General features: G+C 37.3%; 1 protein-coding gene across 1 annotated transcript in view; it reads left to right on the plus strand.

The window, feature by feature from the left end:
• Positions 1–23,620, plus strand: part of CASK (calcium/calmodulin dependent serine protein kinase) — a 232,126-nt gene that overhangs the window by 79,691 nt on the left and 128,815 nt on the right. The window contains exon 2 of the mRNA XM_057380908.1: positions 10,919–11,031. Within this exon, the coding sequence (XP_057236891.1) occupies positions 10,919–11,031 (113 nt within the window). The remainder of the gene's footprint in view (positions 1–10,918; positions 11,032–23,620) is intronic.

The raw sequence follows: 23,620 nt of genomic DNA on the forward strand, positions 1-23,620 counted from the left end.
ATTSTGATTTGGAAGGGACACAGAGGGATCCTTGGGTCCAACTCTAAATAAACTACTAAAAATGAACTTATTTCAAGATGGGAAAAGACTGAAGTAGTACAAATGATGTATAGACTAGTTTTTCTCACAGAGAGTCCTAGACTGCTGAATATAATCTATACTTAAAAAAAAAATAAAATAAAAAAAAGCCACCCCAAACCAAAAAAATATACTGTGACTTCAAACAGTAGTTTGTACGCATTAAATATGTAAAAATACAAGGAACTACTGTTCAGAAACCAAACAGATCCAGATAGAAGAGAGAAACTAAATTTTCCTCATTATCATTTCAGTACATTGTTGAAAGCTTCAGACCTTAACATGTCAGAATTCATTCATTTTTCCCCTGGAAAGAGAATCAACAACTGTCCATGAATATCATAACTTTTTTYCCCATATTCAGCTGAATGTTCTTAATAAATCCCATAATCCTTCCATAATTGAAAACGTTATGAATGACCCTAAAGGCTGATGATTTGAGTCATAAATTCAATTTCTGAAATACTGGAAGTTCTCCAACATCTTTAAAAKAAAACCTCAAGTATTTATGCTTTCCTTCATTCTGTACACAATTTTGATGACAGCTTATGCAATTTAATACTTTTGAAACACACAAGGCAGAGTTTCTTTTCAGGTTACTTTTCCTAGCACATTGATGTATTTGGCAGTTTAGAGGCCTTACTCCTGTAAAAAGTACAGGAAAGTCTGTCTGGATCAAGATTCTTCAGATAATTTGGCTTTACTGATCAATGCTGCACTGGAGAACTTTCTCACTTACAAATTTGGTCTCTCTCACTYGCCTCAGTAATTTCTCTTTATTGGCTCCAAAAGGTTTTGTGAATTGCTATGCACGTAGAAATATTCTTGGCACTGCAATTTTTAGTAACAGCCAAACTGAACTCAGTTGCTTGTTTTGTTTTGGTTTTGTGTGGTTTGTGTGGTTTTGTTCTGTTTCGTTTTTAACAAAAATTGATAGTGAGCTATACAGGAAGAAGTTTTAATTAGGCTGACTGTYAGAGTAAATTCTATTTAAGTCCATGTRTGTGTTATAGAAATATTATTTTGTYTGACCTTTACTGTCTTTCAAGTTTGAGACTTTACTGTGTAGTGGCAGCAAATTAAATGGGAGTTTTGTTGTTGTTCAGAGATGGGGAACAGAGAGGCCCCTAAAGAACTGCTGATCTTTTTGCATATAATGCAATATAAAGGTGATACATTTTTGAGGAACTGTCATGTGTTACCACAGACAGAGTTGCAATATTTAAATGAGGTTATTTCCATCAAGAGTGTAAAGTTTCTTTTCTATTTCTGTAGTGGTCTGTGCAAGTTAGATGTATCATTGTCATTTCTGATTTTGTAAGGCAGTAGTGTTGGGGCAGCTGAATTAGTGGTGATGTATTCCAAGCAATGAGAAAACTCCTTCTATTAATCAGATCTTCCAGTGCTKCCCTCCGACTTCCATCTTGTACTTTGGGTTGCTGGGTTTGTTCTTTTTTTAACAAACAGAAATATGGCAATATGATAAATCTAAATATTCCATACTGGACTAAAGAAGAGATTAACACAGGGCATTCAGAGAATAATGTAAAAATGAGGGTTTGTCATTGGCCAGTTTTGGATTAGATGTCTGTCAGGTTATTTTAAAATTTAAAGATGCTAAATTGAACTGTACTGTTACAGTTAAGCTATTTTTGCGAAGCAACATTTGAGGATAATGCAGAGGAGGAGCTGGACATCATCCAAAAAAGACTGTAGCAGTGGAGAGGATGAACTTCTGAAAGAGGATTCACCACTTGAGGATGGAAAAAGTAGTAAACCTTTGGGGTGGACTGAGGCTGGTTGGCTGTAAACAACTCAGCAGAAGAATGCAGTTAAGTAGGTGGCTCAGTGATGTGYGTGTCAAGAAGGCAAATACAGGATTGTGTACCAGGCACAATATTTCCAGCAGAGAAAAAAACATTGTTAGCATTGTGCAAACTCTTGCTAAGACCTCGTCTGGTGTTCTACTCACAGTTGTGGTTGCTTTTGTTAAAAAAAAATTGGAACTGGAACAGGCACAAGGAAGAGATTCTGAAATTAGAGAACCTGTCAAAATAAACAGCAATATAACATGCATTTTGTTAGGCTTGGATAAATCTGGGAGAGAGAGTAGAGGACATAGTACATCAGCTTAGTTTTGTTAGAAGGACTAATAGATTTAAAGTCGACATTAAAAGTCATAAAGGGGATATTTAAAACAGAACCAGATTGCAGGGGAGAGAGATGATGTGGGGAGTGGTTAATGCATCAACCTCAGGGTGTAATTTCATGAGGAGGTTTTTAGCAATGTGGTGGCTCACATATTCCTGTTTTTGTTACTCATCTTGCTCTGTGTGCTATCAAAAGYAGTTGTAGTTGCAGGACAAACACACAGTAGAGCCAGCTGAATGTGCATTTACCAAGACTTTTTCTCAGATCAGTTCCTTTACTTCAATGCATGAGTGCAGGTGTGCAATATTAGTGCAGGTCCCAAGGGGGTGTAGGATCCTGTGAAGAATCATCGTGATCTGAGACAAGGCTGAGCTTTAGAGCAGCAGCGCTGCTGAGGCACCTCCTGTCCCAGCCATTCCTGCCTGGGTCTGTGTGGACACAGCTCTTTGCACAGCCAAACCAAGCACCTGTCATGAATGAAAAGCTACACAGTGAAAAAAAGGGGAGAATTGGTTTGTCTGGGGTATTTTTAGTAGTTTTGTTTCTCCTTTGATGTGGCTGACAGTGACCATGCCCAAGCTRTTCCAGGATGATGCAGTAGCAGAGGTGCTGCTGGTTGGGCCAGTGCTCTGCTGAAGAAGTGCTGGAGAAGCCACAGTGTGAGATGGAACAARGCTGTGTTACACATGAGTGGGATAAAAACGTTCTCTGAATGAGAAAAGAGAAAATTTGTGATCATCATTTCTAACTTGATGAGCCTGAAGGTGCTCTGCAACATCTCTTTATTCTTTCAGAGGCAACRCTATTATTTTTAATATGCTCCCTTTTGTTCCTCTAATTGAAGTGCTTTTTTTGACACATTTGTTCATTCTTGCTGCTTTTCTTCTCACTATTGAATGATTCCATACCTAAAGTAGTTTTACAATTTTTTTTTTTTTTCAGTTTTCATTCACTACCTCTTAACCTTCTGCTCTTTTTCTTCACAAGGGAGAGAAACAGGCAAAACACTTGGTCACATATTAGAGTCTGTTAGGAGGACATCATCAGTTTTCCAAACAGTCTTGAGCTGATGCTTTTGATTCAGCTGCTGGTGTGTTGTGTTTTTCTGTGAAGTGTTACAGAATGTTTGAGCATAAAAATAAARTTTTGAGGATTTTGATTCTATGCATTTATTCCAGTATTCACCATGGAAATTTAGCAGTGGACAAAGCTCTCCTTATTTCTCCCCTCTCCTGTTCAAGTAGTAGGATCTGTGTTWTGATTACCAGTCCTCACTGGCCCAAAATCACTTCTTGCATGAGATTTAGATTCTCATCTGCCTCAAGGTGAACCAGAGAAAGTTACATTTGTCATCAGTTTCTTGAGTACTTTATTGCTGAGGGGGCAGAATGTTTCATTTCAKCTTAATGAAACAATTTTGATTTTTCTTTCTCACCAACAGTTAAAAAACTGGTCAGAAAAGCCCTTATTGATTAAGTACCATTTTCTGAGATCCTTATTATTTCTATCTCAGTTAGGCAAATCTCATCATTTACCTTTCATCGGTCTGGAAATGGGACAAATAATCGGTCACTTTCTTGAAGACTAATGCTGCTATCATAGTTTTAGATCTATGTGCTGTTTTAGGAAAGTGAAAAGAGTGTCCAGTGTCCAATCTTGCAGCTAAAGCTAATTTGTAATGAATCATTGGAAACAGTATCAGGGAAGAAATGAGATGAAAAAGGAATCTGTGGAGGCAAGAGCCTGAATGCCTTAAGAWGTCTGCTTAGTATTTACTTGAATTTGAGGTCTTGACCCTTGGCTAGGAAATGACCTTCAATGAGTTGAAAATACAAAGTAAGGGCAGATCTGAGGACAGGCTCTTGAAGAGCTACTCTGTGTCAGTAGCTATTGCTTCTGTTTGGAGCAGACACCACAATTCAGTGTCAGCCAGACWTGGAATGATGTGCTGTGACCTCCTGAATGTGCCATGTGGCCCTTCCTTCCTGTGCAAGCGTGGCTSTCAGGAAGTCACCCAGCAGCTCAAGTTGGACCTTGTTCCAATAGGCCTGGACAAAGTCCATTTCCTATTTCTGTACCTGCTACAGCTGCGGTGTTCAGAACAATTMTTTTAACACCATGAAACCTATTACTACAATATTTGTTGAAAACAGAATCTGCTGTCTGTGTGCTGAGGTAAATAATTATTTGCAAATGTTTGGTTTTGAAAAGTGAGATAGTTTCTGTTTTCTTAAAAAAAAAAACAAACCATGGTGCGATCATTTTTGATCATTTTATATTCTGATAAAAGTTTTTRAGCACATCCCTTCAGAAGTACCTTGCAGCTTAAACCCTTCTGTGGGTCTATGAATAAAATTGAGAATTYGCAAGGATAAGGCCAGTGTTAACATATCATTATGGAATTCAAAAAATAAAGTACATGTGAGCATAAAAATATTTTCTGATCCTTTGTGTGTGAAGAATGTTGTAGGTGACTGGTGCTGAAATATTTGTTTCATGGTAATAGAACAGCAAATCTAGTGAGCATCTTATCTCAATGTTCTTCYTTTTCCATGCCCTCAGTATCCCAGCCAGCTAGAGTAAAAAAAGAGCTGTTTACAAACTATAGATACATTAAAGATGTTTACACACCAGCATCTGTTTATAGTTGTATGTATGCCTAAGAGATTTGGTAGATATATAGAATGACTGATAAAATGCTTCTGACTGGCTTGATAAGAAGAAAAATCAGACCACAAACATACAATTTTTGTTGGTRGAGGTGACAGGTCAGTTAAGGATAGCTTATCCCCCGTTTAGCCTGGAGATAGGAAAGACAGGATAGCAGAAGAATTTTCATTCTGCCYGTATTTTGCTTCTATGCTGACATAACCATATAAACAAACTTCTGAATTATACCAGAATTTATTAAAATTGAAAAGAAGTGTTTTTTTCAGTTTGCTGCATGAATTTGAAGCATTCCCTAAGGTTTTCTTGGGAGTATTTCTCAACTRCTGGAGTAACTGCTCCTTCTCTGGTTTTCCTGTGGATGGAAAGAAATGGTTAAGATTTGGTACTATATATTCTTTTTTACTTTTTCTATTGGATTAATATTAGAAAGTGTATCCATATTGGGATGAGATCCTGTGAACTGCTGTCTTTTGCTTTGTTCTTGGTAGGTTACACCCTAAAGCTGAGTTTAAACAYAGACTTGGTTTCAAAGATGTGAGCTGTTGAAAAGTAGAACTGGATAGAATGGGATAGAAATATTGCTGTCTGGGAACTCAGTTTTATAGCTTGTACTGGGATATCTAATTTGCTAAAGTATCAGATCTTCAACCCAAATGTTCCTCTGTGCCATAGTCATCATAATGCATTATTTTAAATTTTCYTTTGAGAATAAAACAAAAAGTGTCAACCCAGCATTTCCAGTGATGGCTTTCCAAATGTGGATGCCCTCTAATATGAAGTGCTAGTTCACAGAAAGGTTCAATCACTATTTTGAGCTGCAGTGCCATGTGTAAATGAGCTGATACGGTGACTAACTGGAGGTTTAATTAATTTTGGGAATACTTAATTTTCAAAAGAAGTTCACTTCAGTTAAAGGGAAAGGGTAAGTTAWWGAAYAAGTATATGTTATAAATTGTGTCGATGAGTAAAGAGGGGAAAAAGATCTTTCTCTTCAAATGTAGTAGCAAATTGTTTTCTTTCCAGTAATTCTCATCAATTTGAATACARTTGTTTTGAAAGTATTAACCACATTAGTACAAAGCAGTGTTTGCTGCTTAGGTAAGCAAATGTATAGCCTCTAAATAAAACAAAATTCTAGGTATATATATCCTTTTAATGTGACTTAATCTGTATACATCTATAGTATCTTATTGCAACAMACTGACAAAGCCCTTTTTAGAAAGCACTGGTCTTCCATTTAAAATGTTGAATTAAGGTCACTTTAAGACCTGTGTTGCATGTTTCAAGTTCTTGACTATTAAACTTTGTTAAATAAGGAAAAAGARTCCAGGGCCTTTTATTTCTAAATGGAAGATAATTTTTAAAGGAGAAGTCTGTTCAGTGGAAGAGATAYTGTTCATTATTTTGTTGTTTTTCTGTTAAAATGTTCAACCTGTGTTTCTTACTTTTTCTTTTTAACTTAATGAAAAATAATTAGAGAGCCACAACACTTTAATATAATATAAAGTCCTCAAGAAATTGTGATTCACTTGGAAGAGATGTTGAACAAATTCATGATGGTCAGATATGACCTAAAATATCAAGTTTTGGGGCTCTGAAGCAAAGGGGTTCAGGAATTGTTTTTATAGGAATTTCATTCCCATGGGTGTGCTCATTGAGGGACACAGGAAAGAAACAGGCTGTAGCATATTTCAATCACAACCTGTTCTTCTGGAAGACCATCAGGGATTGAAGGAAAGGAGACAGGAAGCAGAACAGACAGATAAAGTGATGAGATTGTCGTATAAAAAGATAGTTTGCAATATATCTGTTTATGAGCGTTGTCCTTGAAATCTCAATGACACACGAAGTAAAATAATTTAAAGTGAAGGAGATGATAAAAAAAGGCTTTGATGTTATCAAAGTTTCAGGGTTTTATTCTAATTCAAATGTTGTACTCCTGAAGGAGAGAGTAATTAATAATTGATTTTCTTCAAGTTTGTGTCTAGCTGATAGAAAATGAACTGCTCTGTGCTAGACAGTGAAGTTATCATCAGAAAATAGTTTCAGTAGGGTTAAGGTTACATCAGGCTTGCTCTGCTTCCTTGAAATTTTGGAAGYGTGAAAAGACATGAGACAACCTCTTCAGCATCCCAATCCACATTTTATGGCCTCTATGTATTCACTAAACTCCTCAGGACTCTAACACTTGGATTTCCATCTGCATAAGACAGCAAAACCCATCATGCATCCCTGCTTCAATTTAAGTATGTACGTTTTGGATTTTGGCATACATTGCAGGTGGGACTCCAGGTTTTCCAGATTTTGGAATGTGCTGCTGCTGATCTTGACAAAATAACAGTGAAGAAATCATTTGTCCTTACTGCTTGCATGTTTTAAGGACCCTCCTATTTGAGCTGGTGTAGTCTGAGCTGTGCATGCTGACTGCAGAGGAAGATTTTGCAGCTTGGGATTTGTCTGTTRAAGGTAGCACAAAGAGAAATGAAATGTAAAGCACATGACATGATTACAGTTTGTATGACTTAGAAAATGAAGTCTTATACAACTTAAYTCAGTTATTCTTAATAAATAAATAAGCAGCCTTCTCTATTTATGACAGCTTTGATGATCTGTGTCTAGGGTTAGAGTTGTTCCTTCCCCAATCTGTGTCACCTTTGTACTTTAGATCTGTAAAATTTGAGCTGCAGGGCTGGCAAAATGAGCTTTAGAAATTGTCATTTAGCAAGGATGTGATACACATTTCCCCATCTGCAGACACAACTGTTGAACAGCTCCTCATCTCAGCTGAGGGATGAACATTGTGGTTCCTTCCCTCACTGGGTGCTTTCAGTGCTGAGACTCAGGGTGGCCTGAAAGACTTTTGTTATTCAGCTTCCAAATAAGGTTTGAAGCTCTTGTGTTGGCAAACACAGATTCTTGTTTTCTGACTCAGGTTATACAAGATCACYGTGGGCTGTTCTAACTTAATTTGTAAACTTGCAGTGTGCCATTGCAGCTGGAGAGGACTAACTGCAACCATAATTTATTTAAGAGTTCCTTTGTGTTACTTGGCACATGGAAATGATGGTGTCTGCTTAATTGATGAGGGCACCTCTCATGAGTGAATTTAAATTACCTAAAGTTGGACTATTCAAGCTTTTGTGTGGTACAATTGTCATGGGATGTATTCATCTAATGTGTCTTAACACTATTTTGAGGCCATAAGTAGCTTGAGTATGAGTGAGGGAGTTTAGAAAAAATTGGAAATCTATTATTAGTAAATAAGTACTTTTATTTCTATATGAAATTGATGTATTGTCTGAATAGCAGGTATTAATTGTGGTCATCACTGAATACATAGAATGGTTTGGAAGGGACYTTAAAGATCATCTTGTTCCAATCCCAATTCTTGTGTTCTGTGCTTTATAGCACATTTCATAGTGAAGCTTCAATGTGGCCATAAAGGTTGAGATTATAGGGATGTCTCTGTACTTTTTCTGTGACARAACTGAATAAAGTGCTCTAAATTTTTTGCCCCAGATTTAATATGCAGGAAGAAAATGACTGAAGTCAGGATTTTAAAACATTAATAGATAATGGAAAGAGAAATCAGGGCATGGTTGCACAAAAGGAAGGTGGGTTAAACACAGATCTGATCCTCTCAGAGCAGCAGTTTGTAGGTTCCTTTTTGATTTATGATTCCTCCAACTCTTTGTCTACTCAAAGCACACAGACACACTGGTAGCTGAGCAAGCTCTTCTGCCCAGAYTTGGCAAAACCAGGAGATCTAAAAGTAGCTCAGCCAACAGCGAGAAATATTTATATTCATAGAGTTTGTGTGAATTAACAGAAATCAGGGATCTACCAGCGAGTAAGAGTGTGATCTTGTAAGCTACCTCTGCACTCTAGCAATCTACTCTTCTCTATCAGAATATGTTAAAAACATTATTTAATGTCTCCAGAAAGTCTTTGTGGGGAGGAAAAAAAATGGCAATGAAAAGGAGTATTTGAATTAAAAACATTTCATTTCTAGTGGTTTGTGACAAATAGGAGTGAAAACAAGTTTGAAAATGTTATTCCAAAGCTGTGGTTTAGGTTTTAAAATGTTTAAGATTACCATAATCTGAATGTGTTTATACTCTTTTAAAACAATCTTACTTTCACAGATGCTAGAGAAATAAGGAGAAATTTGGGATAAGGAGCTGACTGATCTATATAAAGTGAGACTTTTCTGTAGGAGACCACTTTTTGAAACATGGTCCAGAGAATTTTAAGTCAATAGCTATATCCTTCCAATGTCAAACAAAGTCAGCTGAGCCTTTTTTTATTTAATGATGAAAGTGGAYTTTTGTGTATTAGAGTCTTAATTGAACATCTTTTTTTAAATATCTGTGGTAACTGTTGTTAAAAGACCAGATATGAATAATAGTGGGGTATGGATTCAGAAGAGAAAATAGCCATCAGTAGTGTTTGGAGCAAATAGAGAAGAAAGAAAATAAACATGCATTTTCTTGAGTAGTTATTTTTGTCTGAGTACATCATGGTAATTCATGTGTCCTTAGTTGTGCTAATAAATATTTTCCTTTCTTGTGAATATTTAGATTGGGATTTGCTGACTAATTTTGGTACTCATGTTCTCTGTCAGAGATAGTCCTATTTCAAGAAATATTTGCAAGTATGTTGTATGTTGAAGGAGTACAAAACTGGATTTTAGCTGTGTGAGTACAGGTTTGGTAGTGTGATGAATTCCACACTTTGAATCATCTGGTATGTAAAGAAAACCAAAAGCCAGTTAATAAAGCTTTGTGAGGGCCCTCAGAGGGACATTTGTGCCTCCTCAGGGAACCTTTAATTTAGAGAATTGTGTTGCTTTGCAATCTCATTGCTCAGAAATGTGTCATCTAACTTCCAGTTCATTGTTTGAATGGAAGAATTTGTCTTTTRAGCTGTATTAAAGCATTTATTTCAYTCAGCARGTGAATGTTCACTCAATAGACAAACTTCTGAATAAAGGTTCCTTCCATCCTCAAATTTTCCCTCACATCTTTTTGAGAAGACTTCAGAATGGATTTCTTTAGAGCTAACATGCCAGMCATTAAATAAGTAGCAGTAAAATAGGATTGATTTTCCACATCTTGTTGTCCACTCTTGAAACAATCCTATTCTGTTCTSATAACATACTCATTTTTCATGTTTGAAAGCTTGACCTGCCCTATTTATCTGATTGTATTGGTTGTTGTTAATATTGGACAGAAGATTCCATATTATGAATTAAGGCACCAAGAACTTAAATCATCTACTAAAATATGCTTTAAAAAATACGTGTTTGTGCTGGTGGTTTTTAAAAGGTTCTAACAGGTATTTTGGCAAATGTAACTTCAATTTCAAAACATAATTAGCTTTTTATTATTTAATTGAAATATTAACATTTGACTAGAGTATTTTTAATCTTTTCCTCTGTAACTTCTGTGAGGATTCTCTAAGTGCTGCAGATGAGAGAAAAGCATGAGCTTTTGTGGAATCTGAAAGTATTGTAATGAAGGTTGTTTATATGTAGTGATGTCAAATAAACTTGAAATAAATCTAGTTTGTGTGAAACAGACAAATGAACTGAAACAGCTCACAGTTCTGTTACTTTTATTGTCCCTTATCCCTTCATCCTAGAAGTGAAAGAAGGAATGTGTTTCTCACTGCTGTTTTCCCTCCTATTTGGATTATGCATCAAAATGAAGTCCACTTAAAATTTAATAATAATGCTGTCAGTACATTATATAAGGTTTCTAAGAGTACAGCCTTTCTAAAGTGGCAGGATGAGAGCAAATGTCTTTTCTGCAGGAAAATACAGAACTCACTTGGTGTTCTTTACACCCGTCTGTAGTTGAAACTTAATTTTACATTTAATGGGCAGCAAGGACGAGAGGTATGCTCTGTGTAAACACTACACTTGAATGCAGGAATCAAAACCTTGTTGAGAAATAAGAGGATTGTGGTTGAGTGAAGGAGAGAATGGTTATTCATTGCTGGTTTCTCTGTGTTCCAGGGGTCCCTTCAGCGTCGTGCGGCGATGCATCAACAGGGAGACAGGGCAGCAGTTCGCTGTCAAGATCGTCGATGTAGCAAAATTCACTTCAAGTCCTGGATTAAGCACAGAAGGTAAGGATTAAGCAAATTCCCAGCAGACACAGTTTTCTGGTCACCCTTTCCTAAGGTTGCCTTTGGTGCACTCCTTTCTGCTCTACATTTTGTGGAAATTTCAAAGCAAGGTCTCGCATCTCAAAATTACCTTAGCGCTTGCATTTCCAGTCTTTAGTAGCTTCTCCTTATATTCAGTTATGATCATTAATATCAGAAAGATAATTAGTTTTAAGCCAGTTCTATTTCTGTTTGTTATTTTTTTTTTTTAAAGAGTGTGAATTTTGTAAAGAAAAACGTGGTTCTGAGTCAAAAAAAATACACAGGAAATAAAGTAAGAACACATGAGTTCTGGTTTTACTAGTCTAGATTTAGCAAGTAATTTGCTATAAATGGTGAAGAGTTGCTATTAAAGTGCAAAATTATATAAAAATGTCTTTTTCATAGGACAGGATTACAGGAAATAGTAATATAGTCAGGAATTACAGGAAATGCTGCAGAACTGCTACAGTATAAATACAAGGCTGTAACTCCTTAACGTTTCTGATTTTAGAGTACAATTCACAACTTGTGTGTGCATAAAGTTCTTCTTTTACCCTACATGGCAAAAAGCATTGGCAACTGAGCGACAATTGCTGTGTACTCCATGTTTTGTGTATTTTTTCTGGAGATCATATTCTTTTATACAGAAATGTTTTTGGGACGTTCCACTGGTGCCATCCAAGTCCTTGTGAACTCAACTTCAGCAGCAAAAAAGGGTCAATTACTTGGGTTGGTATTCATAACAAACAGTATCTTGAACCTGAATGACTAGTTTGATTTATGAGGTAAATCACAACTCTTGCTTCAGACTTCAACAAATATTTTCATTTAATAATGCCATTGTTAGTTTCTTTTTTCTAGCCCTCCAACAAAATACAAGCCCCACTTTCCACAATATTCAGTTTGTTATTAGCTCCATTATGGTTTTGGCAAGTTGTACCAAAACCATGTGAGCTAGAGAATGTTTATTAAAATTRTTTGATATCTTTTAAATAAATCCGTATTCTAGTCTTCTTGTGAGCCTTATTTCAACTACTGATGAGAGGACACATTTCTGTCTTTGGTGGAGTATTCATTTTCTGGCTCCATGGTAAAATTCAGCCTTTTGGTGCCATAAAGAATTTCTGAAAGGGAAAGTAGTAGGTGAAAGAGTAGGGACTCATCAAGAGAAAAAAAAAGGCAACAGCAATAATAGATTCACAGAAAAAAGGATAATTATGAAAGATTTGCAATTTCTGCCTAAAGAATAGACTTGGGAGTGTATTAAGAAATTCTGGGTTTTTTCCAGTTCCACTTTTGTTGTATTGTTGTAATTGTAGTCCAAGGTAGCAGGTCATTGAGGTATGATCGTAAACACTTTCTGAGTTTAGTGGTGGTTTTGTTTTGTTTTGTGGTTTTGGTTTTGGAATGTTGTTGGGGTTCTTTGTTGCTATTTTGGGGTTGGGTTTTTTAAAGTTTTGAATTGTTACGCCTTATATTTGTACTATTAAGACACAAAGACTCATAAAKGTGTAAGTGAACATGGAGCTACATATTCTCTATATAAGAATGTGAAATTTTCACWAACTCTTTCCATGTGCTGTACTCTTTAATTTGGTTTTCCTCTGCTTTTTGTTTGGGCTTTTTTCTTGTTTGGTTTTTTTGGCACCTTTATCCAGRTTTTAGGGGGGATTTARTRATTTTTTTTTWAATTTGTTTGTTTATTTCTGCTRTGGCATTCCTTAAGCACATTGACTGGCAGCCATGATGGTGGTACTGGTATAAAGTAAATGTACCTGTGAGGAAGCTCTATTTGTAAATTGTGTTAAAGTGTAAGCTTGAATGGTTGATGCGATTAACCCTTGGAGATATTCTTTACCTTAACATTTTGCCCTCTGCAAAATCAATTTGCTCCTGAAGATTATCTTTGCACAACTCTCCACCTCCAGTCTTTCTGTGAGGCACAGGAGTGGGAGAACAGGACATTCTGCATGTGAGGGAGCTGATGATAATTCCTTCCATTAATTCATGTATATCTACAGTGCTTACAGCTAAAGGCCCAACATGCCTCCAAACTTAAATTATTAAATTTAAAAAGCCTTGGTTTTGAGTGCTTTTACATAAATATCCCTGYGGGATAACGTGTTTATGGGTAAGAATTTCATTTTTGTTTGTCAGCAGTGTACTCTTGTGGCAAAAGGAGCCACCTGCAGAGYAGAGCATTGCAGAGGTGTAGCCAGCAAGGCAAAGGAAATKATTGTTCCCTCTGCTCATCCCCTGTSARGCCACACCTGGAGCACTGTGTGCAGTCTCAGTTTCTTTGGTACAAGAAAAGCAGTGATGCCCTGGCAGGAATCCAGCAGAGATGGACTGAGTTGGTCCAGCCTTAATAAGAGAAGCTGAGATGAGATTTGGTGTGGCCTTCAATTACTTCATAGAAGGATATAGAGCAGATGGAGCCAAACTCYTCATTTGGGCRCATGATGAAAAGACAAAAAGCCACATGGACAAGTTGTGATATGAAAAAATGCCAATTAGAGACAAAGAAAAGACAAATCTGCACCTAATTGCAAGAGAGAACATCCTCAGAGATGCTCAGAAGTGGATTGCACAAGGCTCTGAGCTGCCAAGTATTTTAACCTGCCTGGAGCAAGAATTTGGACTTGGTCGCATCTCGAGGGTCTTTCCATCCTACAGGTTCTGTGGTGTTTGCAGCAACAGTGTAATCTGTGAGGCAATCTGGCTGCAGTACTCTACAGGGAGAAAATTTAGGGATAGTAGTACTGTGCTAAAAAAAGAGAATTTACAACTAGTTTTGAAATAATGTTTTGATTTCTTAAACTTGTGAGGCAGCTTGGCACCAAACATGTTTTAAAGGGACTATTTGCTAGTCTGAACAATTTGTTTAGAAAAATATGTGCTGGTATCTTGCAATAATGGTGTCTCCTTACAAAAGTAACAAAAACAATCAAGCTGGAGAGCTTCTCTAGGCTAATGGGTTACCAATTGATGTTATTGTGGTCATTTATGGCATGTGATGGGGAAGCCACTAGCTCACGAGACAAACTCTTATCGGTATAGTGTTCTTTCCATAAGGCTGCTCAATACTCATAGCATGTRTAGACACAGACATCTCAAGTGATTTTTATGTCTCTCTGCCTCTCTGCAGTGGTTTGATAATAGCAGGGAAAATTAATGCTATGTAGCAATGCCTGACAGCTAGCAAATCTAATCTAGGCTAAATTCTATTGGATTTATGTATTAGTATTCATGGTCTTGMATATTGTGTATCATCAATCTCTGTAGTGTTGTAATTCAACCATATTAATGAAGTTTATTGACACCTTGTCACTGTTCAAGTGGCCACGTGATCTGCTGGATTAATGTTGGATATTTTACATGCTGACAGATTCTACTACAGTTCCTCACACCACAGAGATACAAAAAAAAAAAAAGAAAATGTGAAGGTTGAATATTTTTAGACATAAAAGAGTCTCTTTTGTAATGTTCAATTCAGAGAATTCATGTGGAAGAGTACTTGATGCTCTCAGAAGCCAGTAGTAGTAGACTTACTAGGCCAAAAAAAATACTTCCATGTAAATAAACTGATTTTCAAGTACAGCTTTTAGTTGCTATACTCAGAACTTTCAGTGCAGAAAAGTGCAGGAAGCATGTTCCTTATTTCTGAATTTGTTACAGCTCACACCTTGGTCAGATTGTCCATTTCCTCTGCTGCTCTCTTCACATCTGAAGCATCTTCTCTTTGGTTTTCTCTGCACAGCTTGCATGTCTGATTTTTAGTTACCTGTTCTGACACCAAAATCACTTAAGTGCAGGCACCATTTCTCAGGAAGAGAATGGGAAAATGGTGATCAGTTCCTTACTGCTTAGTAAAGGCCAATACACATTATTTATTTGCCTTTTCTTAAATCCAGATTGCTTTCTTGTAACATGCTGAGTGTTTTTAAAGCAATTTAAAGGGCGGTGTTTTGTGCTTAGAGTGCACTGAAGTTGTTTCTCAAGATTTAATTCAACATGTATTAAATTCTCTTTCTTGTCRTTCATTTCTATAGAAATGTCCTCACAAAGAAAGGGATTACCTGTTCTTTTCCAACCTTCTAAGAGTCTACATCTTATTCATTAGGTAGATGTGTGTGGTTGATGTACAGGTTTGTAAATGAGCTGATAAGGAAAGGTTGAGGTTTCCTTCAGAACCCAAACTGGTTCTTTTGGAAGCAGACTGTGAGGAAAGTCTGCAAAATGCTTTTGTCTGTGGCAAAGAGCAAAACTGTAGCCAAGAAAACAGTGTTTTAAATATGGTTCTTGAACTAGTTCTAGCAGGGAGAGGGGCAAGATAATTGAGTTGAAACTAGCCTTGCTATGGATCATCCACTTTAGGAGAAGAATTCCAGAATTGTTTCACTGGGGAGGAAGAGATGAAAACTGGCAAGGTTTTGTTGTGTTTTAGTTGTTGTGTTGAGGGGAAAGGGGCCCACAGATCTTATCTTATCTTTTATCCCTGACTTACTTTCAGATTGTGAGGGATTTTCTGAGAGACCTTACTCTTGTTCTGCTTATTTCATTAAACAGTTTACCCTTGTTGATTTGGGGTTTTTCTTGTTTTTATTTATTTCTTTAGCTTAGACTTCCATTTCTTMAAATCATTTTGTCAGGGCAGTTTTACTTAGTTCAGAGAGAAGTTGCATGACAGTATCTTTAACTTTTGATACTGGGAGGCTGTGGTGAATCATAAGTTATTTTTCACAAAAGTATCTGTAGGATTCTGCACCTCCCTCCCTGTGTGATTTCAAGGGTTTCAGAAAAGACTGCTGTCAGTGTTGAGCTCATCTCTTTTGAGTAAAAAATACTACAAATCTGTATGTCATCATATTTCATGGTACTGTACCATATATAGCCTGGATTTGAGGAAAGAGTGARTGACTCATTGCCTTTGATTTGGAAATACCAACTGATCTGGAATTTCTGGTAGTTGTCAGTTCTGTGTTGTGCCACATTTCACAGATCAAGGGCAGTGACTTCCTTCCACATGGCATTACTGGGCCCACACCTGAGCTGTTGTGGAGTTTGGGGYTCCACAATTTGAGGGGTGCCAGAGGACTGGAAAGGTCCCTGCAAAAGATAACCAAGATAGTCAGGACATGCAGGGCATGGTGGGCAAARAGAAGCTGGAGGAGGAAGCTGAATTTGTTTAGTCTGGTGAAGGGGAGGCTSAGAGGGTGTTATAATGTGGTCTCCAAATACTTGAAGAACTGCAAAAATGTCAAAGCTGAGCTGTCTTTGGGTGGAAGTTATGGGGAAATGGCCAGGAATTGTTGCTTGGAAGGCTCAGGCACAGGTTGGACATGATTTTCAAGGGTTTGCTCRATGAAGTCACTGCCATCCTGACCCYRTGWGTGCAGTAACCTCACTTGGAGTGGGGGCTGCACCTGATGTCCATCAGAGGTCATTTCCCACCAGCTTTTCTGTGATCTARGGAAAACAGGAGCAAGGCACCATTATAGGTTTCATTTCATTGAAGAGGTATGAGGGTATTTCAGAGGATGAAAAGCTCTGTACCAGCTTGGCTTCCCTTTTGAATTACCATTTTAACCCTCTGAGAAATCATAATTGCACTGATACAGGCTTCCAGGAGTGGGATACAAATGTCACTGTCAATTTTTCGTTGTTTTGACCCCGTTTGGAGTCRCACATACAAATTTGATTCATCCCAGGAAGCAAATATGATGTTCTGTAGGGAAGWAGGGCYTATTATCCAAATCATAAGCAAAGASTTATAGAGATCAACTCTAAGRTATTATTTTACTTCAAGAACATAAAATTACTGGAAATATTGATGCAAACATATTAACAGCAGTATTCATGAAACATTTTCTTTCTCCATCTTCAGCAGGGAAGCATAGCTTGTGAATTTATTACACCCACTTTAAAGCATAAAAGGATATTTACCTAACTTTTTTATGCACTATTGCTTAAGTAGARGGAAAAATCATTAAGTTTTTATGTGTTGCAAGCAATTGGTTCTTTATTCCTTCTAATCAGTCTCCAAAACAAGGACAGCTTTGTTTGCTGTGCGCCTTCAGCCCCTTGCCTTTAACTTGTATCTGATTTTGCTGGATTTAGTGCAGCACTGAACACACAAKGCCTCTGCAGGAGTGCACCTCTTCCTCCCTCTCTTTTAATCTTTRCTACTTGGCTACGTTCTGCTCTGACAGCTTTGTTCTTCTGCTCTTGGTTTCACTGTAGTGCCAACATTGTGAAAAATGACTGTTGTATCCAGTGGCTGGAACCACTGTGGACTTGTTGCCAGATCAGGTCTTTACATAACGTTATCACAAAACTGTTTTTGAGGAAGGTATCATGGAGCAGAGCAGAAAATGCAGGCAACATTTCCCAGCTTTATAAATAAAAATGGTACACTTTACAGGTTTCAAAATGCAATTATATCAAGTGTATTTAACTGCCATTTTAATAATTATTCATTCTAAGAATAACATATTAGAGTGCTAATTTAAAAATTGCTGTATCTGGGAATTCTTAGAGCACATATAATAATGGAAATGATTATGTAATTAGCACTAAACAGAATTTATGCAACAGATAATAGATTATTTAACTGTTGTTTTTGTTCTATAACTGAGTATAGTTGGCCTGGTTTGATTTTTTTTAAGTAATCATAATTGATTGGAAAGTGCTGCTGTAGTAAAATCTCTGTAATCTTTTYTCTCACTTTATATGAGAGCCACTAGAACAGGTTAGCAGGSAAGTTTYGGRTGCCTCATCCTGGAAGTGTTCAAGGCCASGTTGGATGGGGTTTTGAGCAACCAGGTCTAGTGGAAAATGYCCTTGCCCATGGCAGGGAGTTTGGAACTAGGCGGTCTTGAAGGTCCCAAGCTATCCCACAATTCACACTTCGATATATGTGGAACAAGAAAATAAATTCACATTTGTGAACGAGAAAATAAGACCAATGCCAGCAAATATTATTATGAAAATTTTTATTATGAAAATTATTATTATGAAAATTTTTTTTAAACTTCTTGTCATTTAATTCAGTGAATAAGGTTTGTCACTTGAGCATTTATTCCTCTTTGTACATACAATATAGGGTTTAGGGACCATTAGATTAGAATTCTTACTAAAATAACTGGTGAATCTATTTGGGTAGTTTATAATCTGGAASCATTTTTCAAGGAAATGAACATAATTTATGCACATTTTGGCCATTTCAAGTCGTACAGGATATTTGCCAATTCGGGAAAACTTCAGTGAAGACTTGTATTTATGCATCACTTCTGCTTCATCTGGACAAAATCTGTTTGGTCCTTGAAATCTGTTGTTTGAATCCCATCTGTTGCCAAGAGCTCACAGCGATTTAGAATGCAAGCTTCACTGAAAATTAAGCTTGAAAATACTTTAAATTCTTAGTAGTATTTCTTAATTTGGAAGAAACATTTTCTGATAGTGCTTATGATCCATCATAAACCACAGAGGTGAAAAGGTGTGCTGCAGTTAACACTATTTATTTCAAGCAGAATGATGCCTGTGGGTGTACCAAATGGCTTACAGAAGTCTTGGATTATCTGAGGTTTGTTTTGTGGGGCTTTGCAGTGGCAAACCTGTCCTTGAAGAGCTCAGCTTCAACTTSTAGTTGTCTGCAGCTGCATCCTCAGCCAGTCACTGTGAACCTGATTCTGCTTTGCAAATCATAGTGAGATAGTCCAAACCATAGTGAGAAAGATTGTAGTTGAGCAGGATTCTAAAGAGCCTAATCCTCTCTCTACCCAGAAACAAAACATCACAGGCACACTTCATGATTATTCAAAAGATGCTTTAAAATTTCATACTATTGCAGCCTTGTCTGTCCCTTTACTGAATATTTAGTTGGATGCACAGGATAGTTTAAGAGTACAATGTGTTTGCACTTGGTATTTAAATGTGTGAAGTATTCAGTAAAAGAGATGTSAAAGAACTCCCTGTGTTGTGTCGGTCAGAAGCAGGCCTGAAGCCCCTGAGGATAAGGAATTGTTAAAGTGCATTTACACAAATGTGCACCCAGAAGGGCTGATAGAGCTGAGAGGTATTGCCAGGACATTTGGAATAACCTTTGAATGAGCAAAAAGATGGAGAGAGATGCCTGAGGACTGGAGGAGAGCAAAGGACACTCCTGTGCTGGTCCTGTGGGCACCAAGGTGACCTCCTGTGGTAAAGAGGAGCCAGTGGTGTCCTGGGCWGCCTTGGACAGAGTTTTGGCAGCAGATGGAGAGAGGGGGTCCCTCCCCTCTCCTCAGCACTCCTGAGGCCACACCAGCACTGCTGGGTCCAGCTTGGGATCCCCTGTACAGGAGAGACAGAGAGACCTCAGCAAAGGGCTGCCACTGAGATGAAGGGACTGGAACATCTCTTCTGGAAGGGCTGTTTAGCCTGGAGAAGGAAAGATTTGTTGATTGTAGAAATTGCTGAAGGGAGAGCCTCATAAAGAGCCAGGCTCCTCTGAGTGGTGCCCAGTGACAGGAGCAGAGGCAGTGGCACAAACTGAAACACAGGAGGCTCTGCCTGAGCACCCACAAACACTTTTTAACTGTGACCAAACACTGTCACAGGTTGTCAGGGAGGTTGTGGATTGCTGGAGATACTCAAAAGCAGGACAATCCTGACCAAGGGGTTGTGGTGGCCCTGCTTGAGCAGAGGGGACAACATCACCTCCACGGTCCCTTCAGCATTCTGTAATTCCATAGAGACAGCTTCACAAGTTTTTGGTGGATTGATGGCTCTCCTGTGAGGCCCTGGCAGCAGGGTATTATTAATTACAATTTTAATTATGGCACTTTGCTTAGAAAAGCCAAGTGTGAGAGAACAAATTTGCTTTACTGAAATTCTTTTGCAAAATTCAGGTTGTAGGGGGTAAGGAAAGATATTCCTACACCGGCTGTCCAAGAGTAGTAAGAAATGTCTGGAGCTTTTACCAGTACCATAAGCCAAATGACAAAGTTTTGTTTTTGACAAAAATGTTTTTTCACCCTCTTTGCAAAGCAAAGTCATAATTAAATTTATTTTTAACAATCTGTTAATACGCTTTTAAAAATATTTATTTAATAAACGCTCTCAAGTCTTTATTCTTAAATGTTGGCCTCTTTAATCTCTGCAGAATTCATGAGGTATGTCCAGCTCCTGTTTCGAAAAATCAAAATGCTTTCCAAAATATTTCTACTCTGTAGTTGTCTAACAAATCCTGATTCTTGCCAATAATCCAGAAATAGGCTCTGGCTGTGCCTGCTGGAATTCAGGCTGGTTACAAACACAGGGAAGATAATMAGCATCAGCTGTATTTCCAAATATTTTCTGTTTGAATGCTAGCGAGTATTCTGTTCTGGTTTGTGCAATCAACAAAATTCAAAATTAATTGCAACTAAGCTGAGGTTTCTGTTAATTCATTGATCCAAAGAGAACCTTTTTTGACTCTTAAATGCTGGGGTGGCTTTGTGAATCTAAAAATATACATTACTGTGATATGATAAATAATGATCCTTGGGCAAGAGCACAGTTCTAGGCTGCTTTTCATGTTTGAATRACAAACCTGTACCCAGCCATAGCAGTAGGACAAGATTAAAACCCCTGTCTTTGGATTGTGTGGGTTTTCATTGGAACAGTTTGCATCCTTTGCAACTCCTGCCCAAAGTATTTCTTCTCAAAAGCAAGATTAATTATTTCTGATCCACAGATTCCTATTGTTTTATAGTGTCCAGAGTTTTCTGCTAAATTTGGTAGGTACATCACAATCTTGGGCCATTCTCCCATCAGTCAGCTGCAACCATTCCTCTTGGGGCTTTTCTGCACATACTGGTATTTTTATGGGATTGGAGGTGGTTTTGAGCTATAGGCAATGGAAATTTGCAAAAGTAAAAATGTGATAGCAAACCTTAATGGACCCCCTAAATAATAGGTTAGGWGTGAGAAGTATAGAGTTTAAAATGGAAGGCATTTTTTGATCTGTAGTTTATAAATGTCTGTATATTCATAATGGAATGAACACACATAGCACAATCCTCCTATTGTCTTACTGGTCTTTCCAGCTGAGAAATTAGGCATGGAAAAAATGGTAAAGCTGAAGAGCAGCAGTGACAAACTGCCACAATCTGCACTGCAGTTGTAGAAACTGCACACTGGTCTCCGTGGAAATTTTTATTCTGACATCTGCATCAGCAAATACTTGTGAGTAATACATGAAATATGTACAAGTTGAGAGATGTCCATGGTATGTCATTGGGTGGGAGAGTGGCCCAGTTCTACATAGTGCCAAGCAGTGGCTGTTTTCCAGGGTAAGAGTTGCTTCAGAAGGAAAAGAAAAATTAATATTTTTGAATAAGAAAATCTTTGGAGAAAAGACAAAAGTATTAAGAGAAACAATTACGTTTCTACTTGATTTCAAGACAGATGGAAATACTCATGTTTGGAAGCTATTTTGTAAAACACATCTTGGCTAATATACACAGTAAAATACTGGAGCTTTTTAGCTTCTCAGTCAAGAGAAGCATGTGAATTTAAATAAGTCTAAGACCTGAAAGTCCTGAGGAGAATTTGTTTCTTGAAGACTTTCTACATTTTATCTGCTGTTTGAGTTTTACAATCTCTACCATCAGTTTTTTTTCCCAGTATATTACTTGTTTTAATAGTGTGAAAGAAGGTAGGTATAAGCAATCAATTACTGTATATACAGTTACATTTAAAGTWAAAATCCACTTAGTAAAAACTCAAATGAACATATATTAATTAAAATTTGTCTTTAATACTGTCTGTATTTTAAAACTACTACAAGTATAACCAGTAGCTTTAGGAGGGAGACCTGTGTTAAACAGCTCTGTGTGTTACTGCAGTCTGAGCACTTTCTGGCATGGCATTTGCCAGCAACAAGTCATTTATTTAATGATGACRTTTATCAGGGACAGTTTACTCACACTGAATATATTGTATGTGTTTGATTTCCTAATATGAATCCAACCAACAAATACACACAGTGACAGTGAGTAAATTGGCAGTGTAAGTAAAATCTCTGTGATCTATGGTTGTTTTACTTAAAACCTATGACACAGATTTTCATGGGAGGTTGTTTTTTAAGGTCACTTCTTAGGTGAGTAAGATTTATCGTGTGTTTCTTGGTTGAGGGAGGGGGTTCTATGTATTTATTTTGTCTAAAATACTCTGTGGTCAAGTTTTTTTCTGTTTTTTGAAGATGTCGTAGAAGAAAAAGCCCAATTGCAAGTGAGACTGGTGCTAAAAAGTAATMTTTTCTTGGTTTAAAGTATCTTAAGGCAGTTAAATAACAGTTTAATTTTAATACTTTACATAACTAAAAAATAACTTCACAGATATATTCTAAGTTCCACTGAAAGTCTCTGGCAGAGTCAGCAATACAAACCCCAAGCTTCTTGATTTCCTCAGAAGACTAACTAAATAAAGTTAGATTTAAAAAATACAATTTTATCTACTGTGACAGAACCAGTTATTGTAGATTCCTTAATGTCTGTCACTTTTAACATTGCCTGTGATATAGTGGCAATTTACAACTGCAGCTCTTACTGAAAATATTGCCTTAGTTTATAGCATTATAAATAGTGAAAATTACTTACGAAATACTACTTTGTCTGAGCAAAGTAGATTTTTTTTCCTTTGCCAAATCAAATTAGGATTTGAATCCAGGTTGCCACCACAAACATGTTTATTACARTATGTATGTGTTACACATCACTGATTTCAGGTCTGTACAGGTTATCACGGCTGCATCCTCTTCTGTCCTCACCATTCTCTTTGAAAAGCTGGAGCTTGAAAARCTCCAAACTGGAGCCTGTGTTTCCAGCACAGGGCTGGACAAGTAGGGCTGACGTGTTTGCAAAGAAGCTTTTCATCTCTGATCTTGTAGTTCTGCGAGAACTGATCTTTGTGCTGCAGGCTGATAGGGCAMCCAGCATCTCCACCTCTTAAAAGCTTATCTGATTGAGAGAAAAACCAGTGAAAGAGCCAGGATTCCCTGGAAATGTAGGATGTTAACATCCAGGACTACTGGATGCCACTTACCATCTGTGCAGTGTGTGGGTGAGTATCACTGCTTTGCATCTCCTCCCTGTTCCCCCTCAGTAGGATTGAGATGGTGAAGGGGAAGGCAAAGCTCTGTTGCTTCATTCCAGGTTCCTTACTCTGCAGTCCTGTTGCTTCTTTTGTTTTGGCTTTTGTATTTTTTACCTTTAGACTGATTTATTTTAAGTCAAGTAGGAAGAATAAGGAAATCGTGGACTTGCACCCTAAGTCTCCTAGTCAATACTGTCTTGTTGATTGGCTTGTTTCCTTTTTTAAAATGCACCTTACTTTGAAAGCTGTTAAGGTTGGAGAAGAATTACCCTGTTAAGGGGAAAGCACAAGCAAACATAATTTGAATTGATTCAGTTGAGAATTTCTGTATTCTTTTTAGAGGAAGATAATTCTATATGCTGTGTGTTATTCTAAAATCTGAGATAAACTGATGTGAGATGTTCAGAAAAYGAGATATTTTTACTTATTCTAAGGGCTACCAGTGACT

The sequence above is a fragment of the Malurus melanocephalus genome, unplaced genomic scaffold (genome assembly GCF_030028575.1).
Source record: "Malurus melanocephalus ecotype Western Australia unplaced genomic scaffold, MMel_1.1 scaffold_479, whole genome shotgun sequence".
NCBI lineage: Eukaryota > Metazoa > Chordata > Aves > Passeriformes > Maluridae > Malurus > Malurus melanocephalus.